The sequence below is a fragment of the Lissotriton helveticus genome, chromosome 9, assembly GCF_964261635.1.
Source record: "Lissotriton helveticus chromosome 9, aLisHel1.1, whole genome shotgun sequence".
Classification (NCBI taxonomy): domain Eukaryota; kingdom Metazoa; phylum Chordata; class Amphibia; order Caudata; family Salamandridae; genus Lissotriton; species Lissotriton helveticus.
This window is the reverse complement of record NC_136070.1, coordinates 1,248,818,781-1,248,846,489: the sequence shown is the minus strand read 5'-3', so window position 1 is coordinate 1,248,846,489 and position 27,709 is coordinate 1,248,818,781. Positions and strand designations below refer to the sequence as shown.

Below are 27,709 nucleotides of genomic sequence, written 5' to 3'. Positions count from 1 at the left end.
ATTGAATAGCAATAGACTTTTGCTGTGAGCACATGGCGCATTCCAGCTTTATCAGGTCTCATTTCCTGCTAGTGCAGTTGTAAATTCGTTTTGCAGTGGCCATGCTTATCTGACTGCTGCTATGTCATATCAGCTCAAATGAATTTTGAAAATAAACTAATCAGTATGTTCTGTCATTCTTGCCAACCCTGTTGTTATTTTTCTTTCTTTCTTTCTGTTTTCTTTCTTTCTTTCTTTCTTTCTTTCTTTCTTATTAAATAAAATCAAATCTTATGTTTTCAGCCATGGCTTCATTTTTTCCCTCTTTCTTTCCTTCTTTTTCTTTCTTTATTTCTTTGTTTCTTTCATTCTTTATTTTGTTCTTTCTTCCTTTATTTCTTTTTTCTTTCCTTTATTGTTGCTACCGTTCCTTCATCCTTGTTTCTGTACCTTCCTTCGTTCCTTCATTGTTGCTATCTTTACTCCATTCTTCTCTGTTCTTTCTTTCTTTATTGCCTTTCACCTTTCCTTCTTGCCTTATTTTTTTCAATCTTCCTTCCTTCGTTCTTTGGCACATTCCTGCCTTTCATTCTTCTTTCCTCCCTCTCCCGCTCCCTCTCTATCTTCCTTCACTCATTTATTTTTTGCCTTTCTTCCTTCCTTCTAGCCATCTTTCATTCCTTCAGTTTTTCCTTCCCTCTATCCACTTTCGCTCTCTTCCTTCTGTCTTGCTTGACTTCTTTCTTTCTAGCCTTTCTTCTTTCCTTATTGCCATCTTTCTTTTCAATCTTCCAATCTTCCTTCCTTCCTTCCTTCCTTCCTTCCCTTCTTTCCTTCTGTCCTTCCTTCCTCCCTCCCTCCCTCCCCCGCTTCCTTCCTTTAATTCCTTCCTCTCTTTTTTCCTCCCTCTCACTTCCTTTCTCTCTCCCTTCCCTCCTCTCTTTCTTGCCTTTCTTCTTTCCTTCTTGCCATGTTTCACTCCTTTGTTTCCTTCCTCTCCTCCCCTCTATCCTCCCTCGCTCTCTTCATTCCTACCTTTTTGATTTTCCTTCTTTCTTGCTTGCCTTCTTTCTTGATTTCTTTCCCTCTTTCTGTCTTGTCTTCCTTCTTTCTCAAAGGCAAAAGCCTGGCAGCCGATGCCAGATCACTTGGCTTTATTAGGTCTGTGTTAGCCAAGACCTTTGATTTTATTAAATTAGGTGTATAACATACTTGCTTATAGGTGAAGTCTAAAGCAAGACTTCATCATTAGTATGTGGTTACATCATTAACATTTGTTTTCTTCCCACTACAACATGCATCAAGGGGCAATGTGTCAGCCCACTCAGCCATAGGCTGACTTCACTTTGACCTATCGCATGCTTACCTTTCACAAGTAGCACATCCACCCACAAAGTAGTTCCTTTCCTATGGTAATGTCTGCTTTTTTTTTACCTTTAGCCAATGTTTTTAGATTGATGAGGGCCCGGGAGGTTCTTGAACAATAAAGGTTTACAAAAGCCATGACGAAATAAAACAAGAATTGCCAAAAGGTTGACGGCCAATGCCAGACCTAGTGGCTTTGCCAGTGCGTTTTAAGTCTGTTGATCTGTTCGAAACATATATGCCTAATAAAACATCTTAGATGTCTTTGTATAACCTCCATCTAATTAGCTTTCAGAAGCAAGATACATGAATGATTTATAGCAACAGAGCCTTTATAACTCGATTGATATGTGTTTTTTATCCCTTCAGCTTATTGCCTGTACCGGAATATCTTATGGGGTAAATCTGCGTGAAAGGTTCGGCATCGAAACTGTGGGTGATATCCCTATTGGGTGAGTAATTTCATAAACACCATTGATTTGGGTTTTCTCTGGGCATGCTCCCCTGTATTCAAATTAAGATAGTCTAAACCTAGGGCTGAGTGGATTTACAAAAGTTATTTTTTCGGAAAAGGGTTATGTAAAAGTTTGTAAAAAAAATGTTTTGTCTGCCACAGACGTAAGAAAATCTTGACTTTTTCAGCCATTCATGTTGTGAAATGTTTCTCCATAAGCTACACTTTGGAGAAACAGCTGGGTCCTGATAACAAACGTCTCAGAGGGGTTGAAATAGCTATTGCCCTATTAAATGTGGATTGGGATTTTTTCGAGTCCAATAGTCAAGTTCTAATATAGCCTTAAAGCCCTCTGTAGTGGGCTATACTGGCCATGAAGGCCCGCTCCAGCTTTAAAGGTCTGAGCCAAAGGCAAGGGCCTTTCACAAGGGAGCAGGCCTTTAATGGCCGGGAGAGCCCGCTATGGAGGGATCTAAGGCTATTAGAACATTCCGCCCCTAGAGGGCAGAATGTTGTAAATAGTAAAACAAAGACCTTACAGAGCCCAGAGGGTTGAAGTCTCCTCAGGCTTTGTGAGGCCTTTGTTCACAGCACTGCATTGTCTTCAATGGCGCCCCCAGCATTCCAATGTTCTAATATAAGTCTAGCAGTTTAAAATACGGTATATACTGCCAATGTGTAGCTTGGAAATTTTACTTTATCACACTAGGTAACAATCTGGTGTGATAAATTCCGCCCAACACATAGTTATCAATGGTTTGTGCAAGGGTCGGTATTAGACAGACTTCTTGTAATCAGGGTTCTTCTCTTGAGCAATCTTGCAGAGAAATGTTTTGCATGTATTTACCTAGCTTACCTAAATCTAACTAAGTTCAACTAGACTGAAAATGTTATTGCTGTGTAGAAAAGAGCTTTGCCAAGGCAAAAAAAGGTAAATCGACAAAATGTGAAAGCTTCAAGAAGGGCAAAAATTCGGAACTTTGCACAACTTTGCCAGTGGAAACAAAACCATGCACACTCATAGCGACACCCACAACAATGCCTCTGCAAGGAGACACATAACTACTGTGTACTATAGCACGTTCCATGGGCATGAACCAAAATAATGCATGCAAGGTTCAATTTATTTTTAATTTTTAATAAAATACTTACAACATTGTGCTCTGATTTCAGTCTGTTTTTCACATGCAGCTGAATGAATCACTCAGTAAGATGTACAGAGAAAGAGATCCATTTTCAGGTGCCTGAATATGGCCTGCATCCAGGTAAATAAAATAGTTAGAAAACCTTTTATTAAACCAAAGGGTCCTTGGTTGGTTTTGATGTCTGAATAAACGTCAACTTGCATTGTTTTTATGTACATATTTTTCCTCTCAGACAAAAGCTATTTCAAAATGTTTATGATAACCTGATTTACATTTGTTTGGGTAGTTCAGTTCTTTATATTAAGAAACCTTCCTCGACTGATAGTGTGTCTTTAGCACAACTTTGGAGAACAGTCATTGGTCTAGCATCCTGGTCTGCTTGAGCCAATCAGCAGACAAAGTGAGAAGAAGGAGAAGAGGAGCTAAATGAATGGGAATTCATATCCTGCATGGCAGCAGGAGATATGCCACAGAGGACAGAAGGTCCAGTAACAGCAGGCCTATGATGAGGATAGACATTTGTAGATCACCACAGTATATCCTGGTAATGAAGGAGAAACAAGATATCCTGGAGATAAAGGAAAAGTTGATAGAAGAATAGCAGAACTTCAAGAATATAGAAAAAAAGCTGAGTTTTAGATTTTTTTCTGCAAAGCAAGTGATCATCCATGAGACGTAGGAATAGAGGAAGTGAGGGTCATATTTTGGCTGCTTGGAAGAAGAAGCAACTGCCTGTCGTGATGGAAGGGAATACAATGCACTCAGAAAGTGCAATTGTAGGTCACAAGTCAGGGAATGTGGAACAATTTTGTCTTGAAGGAAAAGATTACCAGTCTTGAGAAAAGCTCTGTGAACAAGATGCATGGGTTTGAACCAGATGTGAGTGGAGCCAGGGAGCTGGTGAAACTTAGAGTTAGTGTGAAATGTGCATGAATTTAGGGAGATTAATCCAACAGCTGTATGTTGAACATGGACCTGTGATGTCTAAAACTCAAGCAGAGAGGATTACAGTAATCCAGCCTGGAGAGGATAACTGTACAACAAATTGATGAGAAGACAAAGGAGGAAATGGGGTTGTTTTTTTAGAAGATATGGATGGTAGAAACAAGAAGATTAATTTTGTTTATGTGGGTGGAAAGAGAAAGTGAGTCATCGAACGGGAAGCCCAAGTTTTGGACTTCTTTAACTAGGGGGGACGGAGGCCAAGTTCAGGAGGCCACCAAACTGAAGGTTCATGAGTGGTAGTGGATTAACCAAGGAAAATAATATCCAATATATCGGTATTCACTTGTAGACAGCAATGGGTCATCCAAGGGACAAATGAAACCAAACTTTGTTAGCAATGCTGCTATGTAAACGGGATGACAGCAAGGAAGCGTGCCGACTGTGCAGGCTGGGCCCAGAAACTATAACTCACCAAATTTGCATATGTAAATAGACTCTGAAGGACTGAAAAACTATATCAAAGCCATCATTTAAGATCAGAGGGCTTTCGCTGCAGGTAGGCAGTCATCACTGGCTTTAATTCTTCTGATATTCAGCTAAACTGCAGATTGGTGAAATATCTGGCAAGAGTTGAACAGAAAATGTGCAGGTCGGCAGCTAAACACATCCCCTAGCCGAACTTAGAATCGTGACTTTCTTTGTATCTTCTTTGATTCCCAGGCCCATGCTGCTGCTGTCCGGTCTTTTTGTTTCCATTTTTGGACTTGTAGTCCTGATGTTATCATGAGATCAAAAAGACTACAAGTTCCAATATGGAGAAGAAAACACTGTCCTGGATTCAGCTTTGAAGTGAGTCAGACTGCATGTCTTGTCGTGAAGAGACCCACTGAAATGAATGTGTGGGTCAAAATGTCAACACTGGATTAGGGATTATCAAGTATATATATAGGGTTGAATACAGGAATCAGTACTTGTACCAAACTGGACTGTGCATATCCTTGTGGATATCCCTCTTGTATATAAGTGATATTTCTCACATCACTGCACCTATGAGTACTGCACCGTCTGGGCTATTCCAATTTATGAAGTACCTATTTGGGGAATAAATACTGTAAATCATTGTTGATATCAAGGCTTGAGTGGATCCTTCTATCGTGACTTCATGGTAACTTGTGAATGAGATACACAGAACCATGTGTTTATTCTATGATATACCCAGGTTCCCATTATGGGCAAAAAAGGTTGGGTCCTGTGTACCCTTCAGCTGAAACAGTCAGGCAGTTCTAGAGCATTAGGAATAAAAAATAATCTTCTCGAGTCACCCTCCATAAGAAATGCTCATGCTCAGCATTAGAACTTCTAAGGTGCTGCAATCTTTTGGAACTCACTACCAGTGGACTTTAAAGCAACACTCATCTTAATGTCCTTCTGCAAAAGCTGAGAACTCATCTCTTCTGTTTGTTTTAGACTCACTACCTTTACAAATCTTGCTTCTCCAAATTCCCTGTGTTACCTAGTACCTTTTGCTTGTAGGTCAACCTTTTGTCCTTTCTTCTTCTTGTTCTTTTCCATTTTTCCATTGTCTAGACCCTGTTTTTCTCTTCCAGCTCCCTGTTTCTTCAGTGCTCACTCACACTGTCTTCCTTACATTCATTCTTGTCATTCCACTCCTCCTGCCTCTCCATTATGTCCTCTCTTCAACTCTTTTTCCTCTTCTCTCCAAATTCCTCACTTGTTTTGAGTTGTGCACTGCCTCTCCAACCCTCTTCTCACCTTCTCTCTCTGCAACCCCTTTCTTCTTCCTCTTGGTGTCCCCTACTGCCTCCCTCTGTCTCCTGTCACTACCCTCCTTCATTCCACTTTATTAGTCCTCTATTTCCTTCCCCTACTTCACTCTCTACCATGCACAAACTCCATCCCCAGCCCATCTCCACACACCGTCTCTCTCCCTTCTACCTCTCACCCTCCATACCAGCTTCTCGCTCTTTTCTAGGTTGTGTTGTCCGTAAGATCACTCGATTATTGCTGTTCTATGTAAAGCGCTTTCACACATAGTGGTGCCTGGCACTATATGAAACTGACAAATAAATAAATAATGAATCTTTGTGTTCTGTTCCTGTTTCTCCCAGCTTGCAAAGCCCAGCACTGCCCAAAGCTGGCCTCTTTGACAAAGTAGTGGGCGATGCATTCGCCATCGCTATTGTGGGCTACGCTATCACCATCTCATTGGGAAAAACGTTTGCTGCAAAACATGGCTACAAGGTGGACAGCAATCAGGTAAGGAAGAGGTCACATTGAATATTTTTTAAATGTTACATTTTTGTATAAATATAGGAACATTTATCAACTTTAAGAACCTGTTGGGTGGTGCTGTACAAACAATTTTGTTCACCAGTATTCATGATTCCTCATGAAAATATCCTGATGTTTCATTTTAAAAAGTGCCCAGTTGAAAACTTTGACACACACTTTTTACTCCATCTGCACTCCTGTTGGCAGTTTTCTTCTTTAAGGATTTTAAGCTTTTGGAGCGAGTTTGCTTTCCAGCTAATTTCTGGGCCTGAGCAGAGAGCGGATGTTGATGCACATTTGTTGAAATTCTTAACACACAAGACTGCACTTACACAGAGATTTATTGTTCTTAAATATTGGTAGAGTATTTTTCCTGAATTACTTTTTCCCAGTCTCTATTCTCATCAAACTTGGAGTTGATTATGAGAGTTGTCAGGGGAGAGACTTGAAAATTAACAGCTGTGGTAAGACCAAACCAAGAATCAGGGCCCTATTTTGAGAGATTAGTATTGGTTTACACATACAAAGTTCAGGAATTGCTGTGAGCTAACTGTTGAAACCCATCAAAAAGGTAAGAGTTAATTACTACATCTCTCAGATCGAAACCAATGTGATTGGAGGAATTATTAAAATCACCTCAAGCAATACTTTTCTGGCTGCCCATTGATGGCAGGGATGGGTGGGATCAAAAATGACATCAGCAAACTCTGAATCATACCCCAGAGAACGGTAGATTACAGTACATCAGTGTGTTTTTGTGAAAATACTGTAAAGAAATTTGAACCAGTCTTTTAGAGAAATCTCACAGCCCTTGGGACAATGTCTCTCCTGAGAAGTCTTTATGGACCATTCCTCTTCTGAGAAGTCACTGTGGACCATTCCTCTTCTGAGAAGTTACTATGGACCATTCCTCTTTTGAGAAGTCTCTATGGACCATTCCTCTTCTGAGAAGTCACTGTGGACCATTCCTCTTCTGAGAAGTTACTATGGACCATTCCTCTTTTGAGAAGTCACTATGGACCATTCCTCCTCTGGGAAGTCACTGTGGGCCAGTCACACACCAGGAAGTCCCTTATCCGGAAGTAGCATCCTTGTATTAATTTAAGACAGGTGTAACTAGTGCCAATTTGTTGATGTAGGAATACCTGCTTAGGTGGACAAGTATCTATCAGACAGCCTCTGTCCTTAGTCTTCCGCAGCCAGACTAAAGTTTGGCTTCAGAAAAAAGCAAAACAATAGAAGCAAACGAGCAATTGTGCTTAGATGGTTCCTTGCAGACTAGAGATTTCAGACATATAGGGCCAAAATAACGAATTTTACACATTCGGTATTTTAGAATCTGTAAATCATATGTAGCTAATGATTCGGTAAATTTTACCGAATCGGTAAAATTCGGTAAATACCGATTCGGTATTTACCAAATCGGTATTCCCCATTCATTCCTATGGGCCCGGTAAATACAGTAACATCCGATTTGGTATTTACCGATTCGTATTTACCGAATCAGTATTTTTTGGCCTCCTACAATACAAATTTCCAATACCGGTCGGTAACGGCCGAAATTCGGTAATTTCAGCCGTTACCGACCGGTATTGGGCGACCTACATCTGGCCCAAAATCCCCTAGTCAGGGTACTTATTTGATTGCAGAAAGTTCAGCTTGCTAAGTTGTAACAACACAAAAGGAGCGTGCCGTTGGGAGCAGCTGTTTATGCACTAATTGTGAATCCATTTGTATATGTAGTGAAGAACTTATCGGCATACTTGATATACTCAAAGCTCCTGATTTAAAGTCCTATGGCACATGTCATAAGAAAGACAGCACATTTGCCAAGTATTGAGATGGAGAAACCCTTCCTATAAAAATCAAGCCTAAAGTCTTCCTATGCAGATTTGTGCCTTCTCTGTATTCTTTCATAAATTATGGGAAGTGTAATTTGTCAGAAAACCATAAAGTGCACATGTGCAAGGCCTTCAGAAATTCCCTACATCTAGAAATGTGAAGGGCCAATCGTGTTTTCACCACAGAAGTCAAGAAAACACACATTAAGGCCAATCAGTGTCAGGAAGGGCTCCCCTTTAGAAAATTGGTGCATCAATTCACATAACTTTCTTCTTATATTTTAGAATCTCCATCTTCACCAATATAGACATTTTTGAATCTTATATAACTCTGCATATTTAAATCATTAATTCTCAACATTCCTTAAATGTTTACATTTTAAGAGCATTACTCTGTAATTAAGGCTCCCAGTTTTTCGTTTTTACTGATTTTTACAGATAAATACAGACAGAAAGCCATTTATTTTGATGCCTTACCTTTCACATGCATCAGTCAGTCTGTTTTATTGCTTTCTTTCTTTGTCCTTTTTAGGAGCTGATAGCACTGGGCCTCAGCAACTTTGTGGGCAGCTTTTTCCAGTGTTTTGCGGTATGCTGCTCATTGTCGAGGAGTATGGTCCAAGAGAACACAGGAGGAAATACCCAGGTGAGAGCAATGCTGCAGACTAAGGTAACTTTACCAGAGTGAGTAGACACTGTATAGAACATGCACCTAAAGAGAAGCTTGTTCAAGCCTGCTTTGCATTGGAGGAAATGGAATTGCCATGGGAAGCATAAAAACCAGCAACAAGGCAAAAATTTGCAGCAAATTTCAAGTGCAGTGGAATTGGGAAGTAAAAAACTTAGATAAATGAGTCGGACAACACATGCGATTTATTTTGTAGCTAGTAGTTACAACCACGCCATGGATAGCCTTTTGAAAAAGGCAAGCCACAATAAAAATTAATTCTGCCCCTTAATGGGCATTACTTTTGCTGCCAGACCCTAACCCTTGTCTGGCAGATGGTTAGTGGATGAGTTACTCTGCTTGCCTAATCAGGTGCAGGAAACATGAGTAGGGTTGGGGTGTAATGGGAGTTATGAAAACTGCCTACCAGGGTTTTGTACAAGTTACTCCAACCTGATGTGTGGATCAACTTATGTAAGTGTGAATTACCTGCATATTCAGAATTTTTAGTGACAAGATATAAAACTGTGGCATAAACCGGCCCCAGCACCGGCAGGTAGGGAGGAAATGTGCAACCTGACACTAATGCAACACCACTGGCATACCAGGTGCTTAATTTGCATTCAAAAATATTCACACTTTTGGAAGTATCACAGTGCTCTCTGAAAATGTTCTGTGAAAACTCCTGGCCTTCAAGTTTGGCCACCCTTGTAGGTGGTCTACTAATCTTTCCCCGGTTGGAGAAGGAACCATCATAATGCTGTGTCTCGGATTGATAGGAAATTCCCCATCAAATGAATACTCAATCTCACAAGCTTCTATGCATTTGGAAATCCTTTTATTATTCTAACTCTTACCATATTCGGTGACAGCACTATACCTATTGACTTTGACAGTTGTTTAAGGGTGTAAACATTTGGAAAATCCCTTTTCTAGTAGTCACTCAAAGCACAACTGGGAGGTTTGACTGTTGGCATTATCAAAGCATTCCAAAGAGTGAGTCTGTTGAGGCTCTAAACACCTCCTGAACCCCAGGAGGTCAGGTTTGGAAACATAGAATTTGCCCTGAGAAAGCTTACCCTGGAGCCACTATGAACATACTTCAGAGGTGGAGTGTCTCCCTCTCCCTCTCAATAAGAAGAATGGGCTAGTACCCTGGCACAACTGGGGAATTTTGAGCAATAGAAAAGATAATGTGACCTTGGCAGGCTAGGTGTACACTGCCCTTAAGATTACTATTAAATCGTTCAACCTGCTCATTGCACTGTGGGTCATTAAGGGCAGTCCTAAAGTATGTCATGCCATAAAAACAGGGAAACTATTCATTTTGGTGGAAGTAACTTACACTCCATTATCTGTAATAATCATCTCAGGGAAATCCTTTGTTGCAAACTAACTTGAGGAATTCAAAAATGTTGGAAGTGGTTGCTCTCTCAAAAAACATAACGCTTGGCTATTTAGAATGATAATCAATGAGGATTAAAGCATACTACATGTAAGAAGGAACTTTGTGAAAGGTTCTGGCAATCTCCAGACCCCGTCTTTTGCCATGCAAAATCAGGACAATTAACTGGTTGTAAAGGGGTACATGAGGTGTTCAAATTTTTTTGGGTAACACTCATACATGACACTCTCTGACATAAATGATTGCCATCTATGTGCATTCCGGGCCATCAAAAATGGATCCTACACAAACACTTTAGAGCTTACATCCCATTGAGACATGAATGCTAAAGCAAAGACCCTTGGGAGGAATGCATTTATTGTTAAGAAAGACAAATCCATTAACTATACTTAATTCTACACTTACTTGAGTAAAGCAATGTATAAAACCGCTTAGTAATTTAAAGAGGGGAGCAACCTTCCAGCACATGTTTCTACACCTAACCCAAGTAACTATGTTTTTCATTCCAGATTCATCACAGTTCCTCATCTAAATAACCAGTTTGTAGAGTGTCAACATCTCTCAAATTCACCACAACATCAATTTCCCCATCCCCCTTTCTACTTCATTCCAACTTGACATGTGTGATTAAAGTCTTGAGGTTCTTGTTCCTTCAAGGGACATAATGAGCGTTAAAACAGTACAGATAGTTTAGAACTCAGTCTAGGTATACATGCAGTGCATGTTAAACCTCCAGCTGGAGACAAAATGTGGACAAGGAGTTCATGGTTAGTTTGCAGTTTGAACATCTTTCCCCAGATGAAATGGCACAAAACACAAGACAAAACAGTATATCTCTGTCTAATTATGGATCCTGGTGACAAAGGCTACTACCCATTCTTCAATCCTATGTTTTTTGGGACAAGGCAGCCCTTAAGTTGTTTGAGCTGGGATCCACCAACATGGTGGTCAGTCTTTCAAGGCCTTATATTTTTCCTTTACAGATTTGGAGGCTTCTTTCTGATCTTGTCTCCACACAAACCTTTCACCTTTTCTCAGCTGTTTGCACAAGGCATGAGAGTAGAAAGGTTTTCCACACATTTGGAGTAGTATTCACATAACTCAATGAATGACATCAACATCTCCTTGTCAGTGGGCGGTGGTGCATCCGACATGGCCTTAACCAGGAATGATTTTGGTACTAAACCTTGTCCCAACATTGAGTATCCTAAGAACTCCACATGATGTTTGAGTAACTTTCATTTTTCAGGAAACAAGATTGGGCCTTTCGTCGCTAATCTTGAACAAACTGTGCAGAACAACATGAAGCTCTTCTTGGTTTTTGGTTAAGAAAAAAAACATACTGCCATTCTGGAAGGATTTCATTGTCTTTGAAGATGGCACAGTGAAACATGGGTTTCGCTGATGCTGGGCCAAATGGCATTGTATAGTATTGGAAAGTCCAAGTGGCGGGAGGAAGGCAGTGAGAGATTGACTCACAAGTTCAACCTGATGATAGGCGTGTCTAAAGTAAATGGAGGAAAATACAATGGTCCTATCCAGGAACTTAAGGATTTCTTTTATTGTAGGTAAGGGGTGCCTGTCAATAACAATTGAAGCATTCAGGGCAGGAAGATCCAACAGAGATAACTCACAGTGTTGAAAATCTGTTAACTAATAATGAGGACAAAACAAAAGCAATGGCCTTTGGAAGGAAACAATTCGCTTCTAAATAAAATGGTTGCAAATACCCCATAAATGTAGGATAACATAATACACGTAACCTTGTGAGGCTAACAATACTAAAAATAATTTACTACTCACCAACCCATGCAGCCACTTATACACAAAGTGAAACACTAATACATATATTTAAATATTTAAACATTATTCTCTAATATATGTATTCACTAAGATATACTTAATAAACCAGTTAACCAATCAAATTTTTTTTTTAAAACATCCATGTAAACACTTATTTAAACATTTATTCTTCCATCAACTTTTACATATACATATATAACACATATTTATTTCTCGGAAAGACACACATTCAATGGATGGTGTCATCAGTGATGTCATGAGTGATGTCACTGACCATGTCATGAGTGATGTAATATGTGACGTCATCAGCAGTGCATTGCACGCGCAAGTTATAGTGAGTTCAACTACTATAACGTGGGAATTTCAATGGTTTTATGCGAGTAAAACTTTCAGCTAACTATAACTGGTGTGAAACCTATGGTTTTTTCAGTGAATTTAATAGGTTTTTTAAATGCTAATTCCTAACTATAACTGGTGTGAAACCTATGGTTTTTTCAGTGAATTTCATAGGTTTTTTTATGCTAATTCCTAACTATAACTGGTGTGAAACCTATGGTTTTTTCAGTGAATTTCAATGGTTTTTTAATAGCAAATCTTTATAGGTATAGAAAGTGAAAATTTTTAAAACTAATTTTATATTTTATAAATATGTTACATTTTTTTTAATTTTAATTTTTAACCCCAGGGCGCTCCCGGGGCGCGTACCGGTGAACGCACGGGTAAGCGCAATATTATGGCGCGCCCCGGGGCGCGTATTGGGGAGCGTCCAGGGAGCGCTATTCCCGTGAACGAAAACAACATCGTGACGTATCGCGTAGACGCGTGATGCGTCATATGATGCACAGCGCAATCGCAACCGAAAGCACGCGATCGCATACGATCGCAGAACGTCCTGACGTGCTTACGCTACGCACCCACGGGCGCGCCCCGGAGCGCGACTGCGGGCGCGCCCCGGGGCGCGTAGCGCAAGCGCGTCGGGTCATGTGACCTGAAAATAACACTTTCTATTGGTGCAGAACAGTTTTGGTTTCCAAATGAGTAAAGCCTGGGTCTTGTGACCTGAAAATAACACTTCTCATTGGTTCAGGACAGTTTTTTTTTCCAAATGATGAAAAACCCCACCTTTCTTCCTTATTCTGACTTTGTCCTTTGACTGAGGAAGACCTGTTTCACCTATAGAGACAATTCTTTTGTACTTTGAAATGGCTACTGTAGCAGCAACAGCTGGAGCATCTGCACCACCACCACCACCACCAAGAGGACCACCACAACAATACATTGGTGGTGAAGAAGAGGAGGAGTGTGGAAAAGTAAATTTTGCCATGTTCTGTGTCCCTACGCTTCATCCATCATATGTTATGTGTGCATGACCAATATGCATATGTTATTCCCCATGCCTGATTAATGACACAATTCCAGTTGTGTCCACCTCTAGTATGCTATTTTCCAGTCTTCGTGAATACTACGAATATCAGGCCTATGTAAAGTAATGTTGCCACGTTTCTTAGTGTGCACGTTATTCCATTATAAAATCCCCGTTTCTAGGCCTCAAAAGGGCCCGGACCACAGATTCAGCTCCTGTCTCCTGAAAGCCTCGCTAAGGAGCGATACAGCCCCCACCTGTATCCTCGACCCTTCACTTACTTCCTGCCTCGCAGTGCCCGGTGCAGCTTGGCTCTGCCTCTGAGTCTGCCAAAAGTATGTTATAGTTCCAGTTATCAGTTCAGTCCTCCTCCTCTGCATTCCTAAGCTACTGAACTGCATCAATAGTTTCCGTCATTGTCTAGCCTATTCGTCTCCATGTTAGAGAAATACTGTATTTAATGGTCATTTAGTATTCTTCATTACGCACTACATGTAGAATAATGCATGGTCCAGTCTTAGAATCAAGTTAGCTTTTCCCCTCATGACTTCTAGTTTATATCAACATGTTCCCTAAACATCAGATACCAGATAGGGTTTAGGTACATGTCGCTCCGACCCTCCAGACTCTAGTCTCTGCTCCTAGCACAAGAGTTCGTAGCCCCCAGCTTCTCCTAGTAACACGTCATTGCCAGTTTTCGCGCACCATTAGGTTAGAGGTCCCGGCTCCTTAGGTAGCCCCCTCCAAAGTTTCCGCCCATTCATGACATATTCTGTTACGTTTGCACCACATGTCTATGTATACGCCCAGTTACACCTCTTTTTACTGTTATCTCTCGCGACTGCTACGCGTCACGCCTTCTGCTCCACCCACTGCTACGCCTACTGCAATGTAATGCTATGTGTTTGCGCTATGTATATAAGTCAATGTTTTGTTATTGAATGTTAGCGCGCTCATCCCAGACCCAGCCCCGGCAGCTGCCGGGCCTTATTGTCCTATTCCCATGCAGGTTGTCCTGATCCTGTCCTTATGCTGTAATAAACCTGCAGAAACTCCTACTACCTCGAATCTTGACTCTTATTTTATTGAGCTATCTGTTATGCTATAAGTCTAGTCAAAAATAGGGTATTAATTATTTATTTACCACATAATGGCGCCCGAACAGGGACTTGCCCTTTCCCCACGCGTCGGTGAAGCCACGCCGACCCCCTGACCCTCTGCAGTCGTGACGGAACCATACCGTGCACTGGCAGATATTTCTGCTCCAAGTATCCCTCAGGCCCACGGAGGAGACGGAGGAGGCGGTCCAGCATCCAAACGAGACGGTGGAGGAACGCGGCGAGTCCCGACCAGAGCCCAAGCCGAGAGTCCAAGGTCCGAGGTATCCGGAGGCCCACCCGTAACTGAAGTCCGAAGTCCGAAGTCCGAAGTCCGTCGTAGTCCAGTCCCGTCCGAGGCCTTCCGTTCCGTGCTGCCCGGTGAGTACCATTGCTGGGGTAGTATCTAGACAGGACCAATCTAAATTGACTCCTGGCCCGTGGGTTGGTGGTACCCAAGCCCACAAACGAAGTGTTCACCTAGGTGGATACGGGTCTTGATGCGTTCCTTTATGGGACCGGTATGTTCCGTACTGTTACAGCAGTGCATCCAGTAACTCTAGTCTGTTCCGTTCTCGAGAATTCTGTTCTGTTTCTGTTTTCAGTATTTTCAGGTAGTATTCTGTTCGAACTGTTATGTTATGATATTGTTTAATGTATTTCCAATGACGTGGTATGCCTGAATTGTTTTCCCAATTGTTATTGTTTTTCGTGTATTGTATTGTGTTCCGATTCAAGTTTAGAATGCCGCTCTTTTCCAAGTTACGTCAGTTAAAAACTAGAAAGGGTCTGTTAGAGGAAGCAGTTCCTGTCCCGCCTAGGGACAGTCCAGGTCATTTTATGTATCAGAAACATGGCATAAGCGCCATAATGTATCTAGATTTATGGGTAGAGTATACCAAACAGTTAGAAGAAAAGTATAGATGGCCCGTATCGGGTACATGGGATGCCGAATGTATCATGCGAGTAGAAGAAGCATTATGGAAAAAGAAAGCCAGACAGTCACAGAAAGATGCCATCGAGTTATGGCGCAAGGAAGCTCATAAAAGAACGGAAAAGGAAGTCAGAAAGTCAGAGTTAAGTAGAGAATCCCAAGAACGAGCCCAAGAAAGAGAGTTAATCGAGATAGGTGAACAACTCAAAGCCGAACAGTCAGACAGACAGAGGCATGCCCTTATTAAGGGTATGTATCCTCTTCTTGCCGAAGGTTTGCCAAAAGCGACCCCAGAGGCATCCAGTAATTTCCCGCCGCCATTAATTCCGACCAAGCTACGTCACAAACCGACCGCAGCTGATATTTTTATTTCGTCCTATTTGGACGACACAGTCCCCGAATATGCCAATCCTGTTCGCGCTCCGCCAGTCCCTGTAAATCAGGCACTTCCCGCTTCTCCAGACACCGGAGTACCTGTTACGGTACCCCCGGTCCAGCCTACAGTTCCATTTCCCACTCTGCCAGGACGTAGAGCCTCAGTAGACGACTCCAGTCTAGGGGCCGCAGGAGGAGCTACTCCTCAAACACCGCCGCCACACAAGCATTTATCGGCACTCGAATTGCATGCTCAAGCATCACAGCGTACTCCTAAAAGTAATAAGTCTGTCACAGAAATCAGGCAAGCCCTTAACGAATGTGTCTATGATCCAGTTCCAGGCGAATATACTATGGTTTTATATTCCTTACGTGTAAGGAGAGTGACCGAGTATCTAGTCACCTTGCCGAATATGAAAGAAGATCTAGACAGAATATATCGTTTCATCCGTACAGGGGATGATCCAGAAAGTATTGGCGAAATTATGTCTCAAAGGAAAGCCGAGATTCAGCTCATGATATTAAAGTTCCTGATCAATTGTTTAATAAGAGAACAAGATTACCCGTCTAAAGACCCCGCCGAAATGAGAATCCTGACAAGGTGGAGTGATAATATAGCCGAGGGTAAGCACAAGACCGTCAGTGCCATGGAGAGTATGTACAAGAAAATTCGTAAAGAAATAATAAGGTTACACGAACAGCGTAAAGCAGCACAAGTAAGTGAGAAAGAAAGTATCTCTGATCCTGAAGAGGAAGAGAACGAGAATCCCGCCAGAATAGCGTATGTAGGAAAATCCAGATTTCCAGATCGCCATTTACGTCTAGAACCCAAGTCTATTTTTCAACATCTAGCACCAGAACAAGGTTCCCTAGAACAAGTATTTCAAGCTACCGATCACATTCTGAAATCACGAGTCGGTTACAGTGAACTAAGTACTATGCATGAACAAGAACTAGCCCGATCAGCAGTCCGATGGATTACTGATTCTACCACTTTTCCAGACGAAATAGTGGCACAAATGTTTCTGAAACTGCCCCCAGCCGAGCAACGACTGGTGGGTATGTATATGATCCAGCACCTCATTACTCTGTATGAGGGTCAACATTCTGATCCAGGCCCGTTGCACGATATCCTGAACGAGTTACTCCAGTATAGATGGAGAGGTCTAGGTACCGATTTAATTAGTGTCATTCTAGAACAGCGTCACAAGTATAGAACGTTCCTGAACCCGCATTTTGTTCATGTCTCACCCCCAGAAAGTAAATCATTCTACATAGACAGACAGAATCCGTTACGAGAAGTCCACCCAGTCCAAGGGGCGGGTGGCGTAATGCAACGAGTGTTTGTATACACTCCAATATCAAAGATGGAACTTCTTGAAATGAAGAAATTAATTCCCTGTCATGACAAAGATCCAGCAGGGTTCCATAGAGAATTAAAAGACATGCTCCGTATGGGAGAATACACTTACCCAGATATCATTAAAATGTTAAAGGTCCTGTTACCCGCAGGAGTGTATGAAAAGTTAAAGGAAAAAGAATGGGAGGTGGGAGAGAAAAAGATCGATTGGGCAGCTCTAGAAGCTGAAGACAAGGCACGAGTACCAGGTACCGGTCTTGGAGATAAATGTAAAGATTTACCAGAATTACTGATTCAAGTTTTACCCAGATTATTGACAACTAGGAAGGAAGACTGGGATGCAATCTCAGCCTGTAAACAGAAACAAGATGAAGATATTAGTGATTTTTATTCTAGATTTGAAAAATGTTTCAGTATTAATAGTGGTCTCAAGACAAGTAGTGAGTCATACCCTCATCTTTTCGTTACTAAATTAGTCGAGAATTCAAGTCCACAAATTAAAAACAGAGTTTTGAAAGTCGAAAGCACCTGGCAAGCAAATACTCCGTCCCAGATGCTCCAGATGCTCCAGTATCACCAGAATAGAATCAGGGAAGAGCAAGAACACGAGAGAAAACGTATGAAAGACACGAAAATGAAAGTGCTAGTTGCACAATCTGTTCCTCAAGACAGTCAGAAGAGGGGTCCGAATCAAGCCAGTCATCCTGCAGCTCCCGTTAAAGGGAACTGCAATTATTGTAAACAGCCAGGTCATTTTATAAACGAGTGTGCAGTTCTGAAACATAACATAGCTACTGGTAAGACTAAAGAAAGACCACGTCCGCCGAGACAAGAACAAGTTTCACAGACTCCCCAGTCACAGAATGCACCACAGACCGTTACAGTACCGCAGCCCATTGCTGCAACACAGCATGTCACATCACAGATGTACCAGTATGCACAGTCCGAGTATCCAGAGTACCAGTCATATTCATGAAACAGCCTAGAGAGGGAGGTAGGCTTGCCTCTCATCGAGATACCTGTAGATCAAGAAGGTCCCTATGTTCACAGTCAAGTATTAGGGAAAGACAGAAAGTTTTTGATCGATACAGGGGCAAGTAGGACCACAATTAGTCATGCCGAAGTTCCAGGGGCTCCGCTCTCAGGCTCAAGAAATGTTTCCCTTGGATTTTCAGGAAAGCCAATAGTTAATGAAATATCTAAGCCAGTAACTCTAGAAGTAGGTCCATTGTCCCGTACTACTGATCTGTTACTTACTAAGTCATGTCCAGAAAATCTATTAGGTATTAAGACACTGAAAGAGTTAGGTGCAGTTATTTGCTGTTCCCCAGAGGGAATACGTCTGTTCCTACGTGACTTTAAGGGTCACTATGTATTACGAGATTTTGATTCAAGATTGTCTAATGTTCCACAGCATTTATGGGCGCAAGGTCCAACTGATGTAGGTTACATGCAAATCACACCCCATCGTGTGACTCTCAAGCCAGGTGTAGTGTTACCCCGAATCAGACAGTACAGATTGCCACCTGAGGCTGTAGCAGCCTTATCCAAAATTATTGACGAGCTCATGGCTCAAGGAGTAGTTGTAGAAACTGACTCCAATGTATGCAATTCTCCGATCATTCCAGTCATGAAACGTACTGATCCGAATGCACCCCCAGTATATCGATTAGTGATTGATTTACGAGAGCTTAACAAATGTATTATTCCTCAGTACCCAGTTGTCCCAGACATTTCTTCCCTGTTAACAGCCATTGATTCCGAGGCCATGTTTTTCACTGTCATAGACCTCAAGAATGCATTTTTTAGTGTTCCAATTCATCCAGACAGCCAGTTTCTTTTCGGATTTTGTTTAAATGGAAGGAGCTATATGTTTACACGCGCTCCTCAAGGTTTCACAGAAAGTCCTAGTATTTACAGTCAGGCACTCAAGAGACAACTAGACAATATTCACATGCCAACTGACACTGCCCTGCTCCAGTATGTCGATGATCTACTGATCACAGCCCGTTCTGAATGTGCTTGCGAGCGAGCATCACTTACAGTTCTGTATTTTCTAGCCGAGATGGGGCACAAGGTGTCACCTTCGAAGCTTCAATTCTGTGTCCAGCAAGTGGTATACTTAGGACACTTGCTGTCCAAGAGGGGTAGGCAGTTGACACCAGACCGTATCCAGTTAATAGCGAGTCTTCCCCAGCCCAGAACCCAGAAGGAGGTACGTGCCTTTATCGGCCTTACTTCTTATTGTAGACAATGGATTCCCCAGTATGCATTTCTAGCCAAGCCACTGATACAGTTAACGACACAGGAGGCAGCCGTATCGACTGTCCTCCCTTGGACATCTGACCATACACTTAGTTTTAACGAGTTAAAGAAAGCCCTATGTCAAGCTCCAGTTCTAGCTACACCGAACTACAGTAAGCCTTTTACACTTTTCGTTACTGAACGGGAAGGTACAGCATTATCTGTTCTCACACAAGATCAAGCAGGTCAATACAAGCCCTGTGCTTATTTTTCGAGCACATTAGATCCAGTCGCCCAGGCGTTGCCTGCGTGCCTCAAGTCAGTTGCAGCCACAGCACTAGCTATCAGACAAAGTGATTCCATAGTTTTAGGACATTCCCTGACAGTACAAGTCCCACATTCAGTAGAAGTTCTTTTAAACCGAACACAAACTCAGCACTTGACAATTGCACATTTAACAGGTTATGAATTGACACTGTTCCAGCCACACATAGAAATCAGACGCTGCAACATTCTGAATCCTGCTACACTGTTACCATCAGTTAATTCAAATCCAGACCCACATGATTGTGTGGAAGTAGTTAACATTACGACAAAGCCAAGACAAGACCTGACAGACATTCCGTTACCAGATCCCGACCTGACACTTTATGTGGATGGTTCATGTATGAGAACTAGTACAGGAGAACTAGTCGCCGCGTATGCAGTGACTACTGACACTGAAGTTATCAAGACACACCGTATTGACACCCTGTCCGCTCAAGCAGCAGAGCTAGTCGCTCTGACACAAGCCTGTATACATGCCAAGAACCTGAAAGTTAATGTTTACACAGATTCACGTTACGCATTCGGAGTTGTACACGACTTCGGAGTGCTCTGGCAGGAGAGAGGTTTCATGACTTCTCATGGAACCAAGATTCAGCATGGTCTCCTTATTCAAGCCCTGTTAGATGCCATACATTTACCGACATCTATTGCTATTATGAAATGCAAAGCACATACGAAAGTCACTGACATTATTTCCCAAGGTAATGATCCAGACATTCCAGTTAATATGACACATACTCCAGATCCGATTACATGCATGACAGTTAAGGACCCTACACAAGATGTCATAGATATACAGTTACATGCTACTCCCGATGAAATCAAGAAATGGTCCGAACAAGGAGGGGTCCAGACAGATCAAGGATGGTTAACGAAGGGTAGAGCCACATGGTTTCTCCCCGATTCTATGGTTCAAGTCATTATCAATACCGCACATAGTCCAGCACATTTAGGAGAAAAAGCTATGTTAGACAGTATCCAGAACATTTGGTTCAACAAGCATTTACGAGCTGCAGCCAAGCAGAAAGTCCGTACCTGTATGATATGTTGTCAGTTTAATCCAGGTAAAAGTGTCCCGGTGGAACAAGGTGGTTTCCAGCCCCCTGACCACCCTTTTGAGGTCCTCCAGATGGATTATATTCAAATGGAGCGATGTCGAGGTTTCAAGTATGTCCTTGTAGTTGTATGCGCTTTGTCCAGGTGGACAGAAGCATATCCAGTCCCAGATTATACAGCCGCGACCACTGCCAAGCAGTTGGTTCGTGAATTTTTCCCTAGATACGGACTCCCTAGAGTCGTATATTCCGATAACGGTCAGCCATTCTCCTCAGAGTTAATGAAGCACGTTTCCCTTTTGTTAGGGTACCAGTGGAAGTTTCATTGTGTACGCCATCCAGAAGCAGCTGGACTAGTCGAAAGGCATAATCAGACTCTGAAAATCCGCATTGCAAAAGTCTGTAAGGACAAAGGTGTAGACTGGTTAGTAGCTCTGCCAGTCGCTTTGTTTTATATGCGCATGGTCGCACATTCCAGATCAGGTCTGTCCCCGTATGAGGTCGTATTCGGCCGCCCCCCTAATATGTGGGGTACTCCTAGACCCCGAAGTATTACTGATGTTTCATGTAATATGCTGACAGATTACCTAGCTTCCTTGATGTCTGCCCTCAACTCATGTCGTTCACAGGTTGCCGCCGCATTTCCAGACAATACCGAGGTGGCACCGCACGAGATCGTTCCAGGCTCCCTTGTGATGATCAGAAATTTTGACAGATCAAGTCCGCTGGAACCACGTTGGAAAGAGCCACGTCAGGTCCTCTTGACCACCCGAACTGCCGTCAAGTTGGAAGGCAGGAAGGGGTGGGTCCACCTTTCTCATGTAAAACTTTTCAAAGGATTGAAATCAGTCTCCAAAAACATTTCCAAGGATTTCCAGGATTCAAAGGACTGCCAAAATATTGCTCTTAAGGACTGTCCCGCACAAGACATTATTACAACCCCTCCCTTGTTAGAGAAAACTCCGCAACAGGAGTATAAGTTGAAATTAAGGTCTAGTAAAATAAGTCAGTCAGTTTGATTGTATAAGTCCTCCCCTAGGTGAAACGGTTAGACTGTTTCTGACATGTATAAAATAGACCCCCATAGTGAGAGAGTCAGTCAAAGTTCAATCAAATGTATCGTTTTTCTGAGTTTCGTATTATTTCTCAGCATAATGATTTCCTGCACCAGCTACGCACTTTTCCTGTGTTTTCCAGTTCCTCATGTAAATATGTCTGCTAATGCTACAGTAGAGCACACGTTTAGTGATCTGCCTCCTCACGAATATTCTTACCGCCTCGCTATGCGCAACAACACATTTATCCGTATGTTACATTATTCACACCAGACCAGCAATGCTACTAATTGTTGGGTGTGTGGTCGACTCCCCCCTTTCCAGACACCAAAGGGAGTTCTGCCACTTTTTCCTTATCCATTCTCACATAATGGTTCGTGTGGAGCATGGTCCACGTTAACGTCATCCTCAACAGATATGTCTTTTCTTAACAGTACATGTTTTCCAGACAAGCAAGGTCTCCCCCACAGAACAGGTTTAGATCTAGAAAACGAAGTATATAATTTAGGTAATTATTCGTCGAATTTCATGGTCCTGAATGTTCAGTCTGATACTACTCCAGACTTACCTGCTATTTCAGTACTACCTGTCAAAGGCGAATTATGTGTCCGTAGTTATGGTTCTGTACACATAGGTCATAGTGAATGTACTACTGTTATCCAGTATAGTGACAGTGGGAAATCTATTTTCAAAGCTTCACGTCATTCTTATTTTATTTGTGGTCAAACTGCATATGTCCGTCTGCCCCTCGATTGGGAGGGAACCTGTTACATTGCCTTCCTACTGCCACCTGTTTTCCTAGCCCCACCTGACTATCATAGGAATTCCTTCCTAGTACATACCAGACACAAGAGAAATCTCCCGATTGTCGATTATACTGAAACTGCTGCAGAGCAATTCATTGATATTGATAAAGGTGTGTTCCCTTATTTAGGCACAGTTGTAAACAGTAAGCTAATCCGTAGGTTGACAAGAACCCTTGAAGCAGTAGTAGATGAGACTGCCTCTGCTCTAGGTAACCTAACCGAAGAACAATCTGCTATGAGATTTGTCGTTTTGCAAAATCGTCTCGTCCTTGACGTCATACTGGCCGATAGGGGCGGGGCCTGTAGAGTCCTCGGATCCAGTTGCTGCATTTTCATTCCAAATAACGCGCCGTCTGTTTATTCAGCTATAACCAGACTCCATAAAATTGCCCATCTGTTACACCAAGATCCAGGCACCTGGACATGGTCCGGTTGGTTCTGGAATATAATTTCCGCATGGGGATGGAAAGTCCTGTCCTTTCTAGGTATTGCAGTAGCGATCATATTTAGCTGCTGCCTCTGTATACAATGTGGCCCTGCGATTTGCAGCATGTGTGCTACCTCTTGTATTCCTAGTCCCAAGCCCCGTTCTAAATCCCGTTCCAAGACAATTCGAGACGAGCAAATGGTACTGTATGAAATGATAGATGGTATCATGAAAATTGATGTTTCCTGATGGAAACGTAGTGACAAGGAGGGAATGTGGAAAAGTAAATTTTGCCATGTTCTGTGTCCCTACGCTTCATCCATCATATGTTATGTGTGCATGACCAATATGCATATGTTATTCCCCATGCCTGATTAATGACACAATTCCAGTTGTGTCCACCTCTAGTATGCTATTTTCCAGTCTTCGTGAATACTACGAATATCAGGCCTATGTAAAGTAATGTTGCCACGTTTCTTAGTGTGCACGTTATTCCATTATAAAATCCCCGTTTCTAGGCCTCAAAAGGGCCCGGACCACAGATTCAGCTCCTGTCTCCTGAAAGCCTCGCTAAGGAGCGATACAGCCCCCACCTGTATCCTCGACCCTTCACTTACTTCCTGCCTCGCAGTGCCCGGTGCAGCTTGGCTCTGCCTCTGAGTCTGCCAAAAGTATGTTATAGTTCCAGTTATCAGTTCAGTCCTCCTCCTCTGCATTCCTAAGCTACTGAACTGCATCAATAGTTTCCGTCATTGTCTAGCCTATTCGTCTCCATGTTAGAGAAATACTGTATTTAATGGTCATTTAGTATTCTTCATTACGCACTACATGTAGAATAATGCATGGTCCAGTCTTAGAATCAAGTTAGCTTTTCCCCTCATGACTTCTAGTTTATATCAACATGTTCCCTAAACATCAGATACCAGATAGGGTTTAGGTACATGTCGCTCCGACCCTCCAGACTCTAGTCTCTGCTCCTAGCACAAGAGTTCGTAGCCCCCAGCTTCTCCTAGTAACACGTCATTGCCAGTTTTCGCGCACCATTAGGTTAGAGGTCCCGGCTCCTTAGGTAGCCCCCTCCAAAGTTTCCGCCCATTCATGACATATTCTGTTACGTTTGCACCACATGTCTATGTATACGCCCAGTTACACCTCTTTTTACTGTTATCTCTCGCGACTGCTACGCGTCACGCCTTCTGCTCCACCCACTGCTACGCCTACTGCAATGTAATGCTATGTGTTTGCGCTATGTATATAAGTCAATGTTTTGTTATTGAATGTTAGCGCGCTCATCCCAGACCCAGCCCCGGCAGCTGCCGGGCCTTATTGTCCTATTCCCATGCAGGTTGTCCTGATCCTGTCCTTATGCTGTAATAAACCTGCAGAAACTCCTACTACCTCGAATCTTGACTCTTATTTTATTGAGCTATCTGTTATGCTATAAGTCTAGTCAAAAATAGGGTATTAATTATTTATTTACCACAGGAGGAGGAAGAGGAGGAGGAGGAGGGAAGAACATGGCTGCCTGAACAAAATACCCCATACAAGCCAAAAGAACACATTGTATGGGAGTTTTTCTGACTTCCAGAGGGCAAGAAAAAAGTTAATGCGGCCAAGGTAACTTGTTGAATCTGTGGCGCAGAACTCTCAAGGGGCAATCCAAACAAAAAATATTCATTTGGTAATAATACCATGATTCGACATATGACCCGGAAGCATCCTAACAACTATTCTCGTGCAGAGATCAGGGAACTGGCCAGTCACCTCCCCCAGTGTTCAAGGACCACCTCCAAAAGAAAGAAATCCACTCAATCGGGACCAGAAACAACGGAGATGATGCCTTGTATTCAGCCACGATTTTCTGATTTTAGAATCACATGTATTGAATGTGGCAAGCTCATCGCCTATGGTGAAAAGAGCGTAAAGCTCGTCGTCCTTGCTGGTGACAATCACAACTGCCCCCAAAAACGTAATTTTTTCCGTTTTTTGTTTTTTGCTCCAGTTGAGCCATTTTCAATTCCCTTTTTCTTTGTTTCTCCCAATAAAAAATACAAAAAAATATAAAACTGTTTTGAAAAGCCAAAAAAGTACAAAATGTTCAAAAAACATACAAAAATATAAAACAACAAAAAGAAGAAAAAAAAACAGTTCTTTTTAGAACTACCTTTCATTTATAAAATTAAACCTATATTTTTAAAGAATCTCAGTCAATTTTTTGTCTTTAGGGTACGCGTACCGGGGCGCGCCCCCCCAAAAAAAAAAAAAAATTAATGAAGCAGTTAGCATGAGGGAAGAACACAAAGAGAGTTATATTAAGAGAAAAAGAGCTACAGGATGAACACAGAGGGATTGTTTATTACATAGTAAAAAATAGAGAAGGTGTTCTTGGATGAAAGTGAGAAAAGTAAAATGACTAAAGGAGCGAAAGAAAGGAAGAGAGAGGAAGAACACTAAAGTAGAGATAGTGGGAGAATGTGAGTGGCTGTTAAAAGAAAAAGAAAGGATAGTAAAAAATGGAGAATGAAGGGTAGTGGCGGAACCAGGATAAATGAAGAACGGTGAGGGAGGGTGAGAAAAGACCAGTTAGTATAAGTAAAGAGGGGTGAAAGAGGGGGAAAATTTGAATTAGGATAAGACATGGGGAGTGACAAAGAGAAAGGACAACGAGAGTAAAGGAAACAGTACCTGAATGGGTTTGAGTGAAACAGCAAAGAAAGATAAGTAATGCAGTGTGTGTGCCTTATAGGGAGTCAGTGGGTGTAGGTCGGGGTGTGGGTGTGTAAGGTGTGTCTGTGGGTGTGGCTGTGTGGGGTGTTTCGGTGTGGGTGGAGGTGAGGGTGTGTGAAATATGTGTGAGGAGTGTATGAGTGTGGGGTGTATATGTGTTCGATGTAGGTGTGTGTATGGAATGTGTGTGTGTGTTTGAGGAGTGTGTGTGGGAGGATTTTTTGTGTGTATGAGGTGTGTGTGTGGTGTGTGTGTGGGGTGTATGTTAGAGGTGTGTGTATGTGTTGGGAGGGGGATGAGGTGTATGTGTAGGAGTAAGGTAAATAATTAAGAAAAAGAGAATGAGTGAAGAAGCAAAGGAAGGGAACAGAGGGCAAGTGAAGTAAAGAATAGGGATTGAAAGAAGTTGAATATGAGAGGGAAAATAGGGAAAGGGGAGTAAACATGTAGAATAAGAATAAGTGAGGGAAGCAGAGTAAAGACACAGGAGTGAGGTTGGTTGAGAAAATGCTACTGAGCTTAAAGCAAAGGGTGATGACAAAATACATTTTTTAGTCATACTTACCATATAATAAGTGTAACTTTAATTACATTTTTTAACTAGACTTTGTATCTGTGAAAGACAGAGAAAAAATAAGGTATAATCACTAAAATACGTATTTTAAATTAAAAGATACAAATGAAGAGGTCAAAAATCATAACAGTGTATTTATAAATAAAGTAAGAGTGAAGGACACAAAAAGGGAAATAAAGTAAGGTAGAAGGATAAAAAGAGAAAAAAAGAAATAGAAGGAGAGCAAATTACTAAGAGTAAGGCATATAGATTCACTGACAGAGAGGAAGAGAAGAACAGAGAAATGAACTGAAGGTAAGAAAGATACTAAAAGAATGTGAGTTAGCAAAACTAAGTCAGGAAACAGTAGTAAGTAAAAAGATAATGACAGATGGAAAAGAGTCTAATTAAGAATGCATTTAGAAGAATGAGGAATAGAAGATAACTAAGAGTAAGTGAAGAACAGTCATAGAGTGAAGGGATGAAGAGAGAGAGAATAATATACAATGATTGAGGGAAATGCAGTGAGGAAGTTAGTAAAGAGACACACTAAGAGAAATACTGAGTGAGGTGGAGTACAATGAGTGAGCAAAGGAAATGAGTAAGGGAGCAAAAAAGAAAACAGAGGAGAAAACGACTAAAACAGTGGTAATGAGAGAAACTAATTTGGTGATGAAAGTAAAGAGAAGGACATTGAAAGAAAGGAAATGAGGGATACTAATGGAAACAGAGTAAAAGAAATAGGATGAAGAACGATGACAGAGGAGCAGTGAAGTTGTTGTAAAAGAAATGATAGAGGTAGTGAACGAAAAATAGGGAGAAGAGCTCAAAAGAAAAGAGCAAACAAAGATAAGCGAGGGAGAGTGGGTGATTTATAGTGATAAAGTGCGACAATACTGCTGAGTGAGTAAAGAGGAATTAGTAAAAGAGCAAACTAAGAAAATACGGAAAAGGGAAGTAAAGTAGAGAGACTGAAAGCTGAAAAGTTATGAAAGGGAGAGAAGGGATGCAGACAGTTGAAATGAGAATGAGGGGTTGTGAAAGAAGAGGAGAAAAAGAACGGGATTCAAAGAGAGTGAAAGAAAGACATTATAAGTGAGTAAAAAGAGCTTAAAGAGGGTGGAAAAAGAAAAGTGAGTGTGAGACAATGAGAATATAATTTAAATTACAGAATAAAAACTATAGATTAACTTGTACAACATGTTACATTGTTTATTTTTGCTGTTCTCAGAATATATTGAATTTCACTTAAAAAAGTGAGTTCAAACTACCCATCATATTACAGCGGGAAAAAAAACCCCACAATCACAAAGATTGTGTTTTTAAAAAAACCATCCAAGGTTACAAATAACAAATATACACTAATCTTTGATTTACTTACTTTTCCTTTAGGCCAAATAGTATATCATGAAGGTCCGCTTCTCATTGGAAAGTACTATGCTGTTTACTAAAAATTCCTTTTCATCGACTTTCTAGAAGAAAAGCTCCAA

General features: G+C 41.7%; 1 protein-coding gene across 1 annotated transcript in view; it reads left to right on the top strand.

Moving 5' to 3' along the window:
- SLC26A6 (solute carrier family 26 member 6) overlaps window positions 1–27,709 on the top strand; it is a 276,916-nt gene that overhangs the window by 70,183 nt on the left and 179,024 nt on the right. Inside the window, exons 7-9 of the mRNA XM_078662436.1 lie at window positions 1,714–1,796; window positions 6,018–6,165; window positions 8,554–8,667. Of these exons, the coding sequence (XP_078518562.1) occupies window positions 1,714–1,796; window positions 6,018–6,165; window positions 8,554–8,667 (345 nt within the window). The remainder of the gene's footprint in view (window positions 1–1,713; window positions 1,797–6,017; window positions 6,166–8,553; window positions 8,668–27,709) is intronic.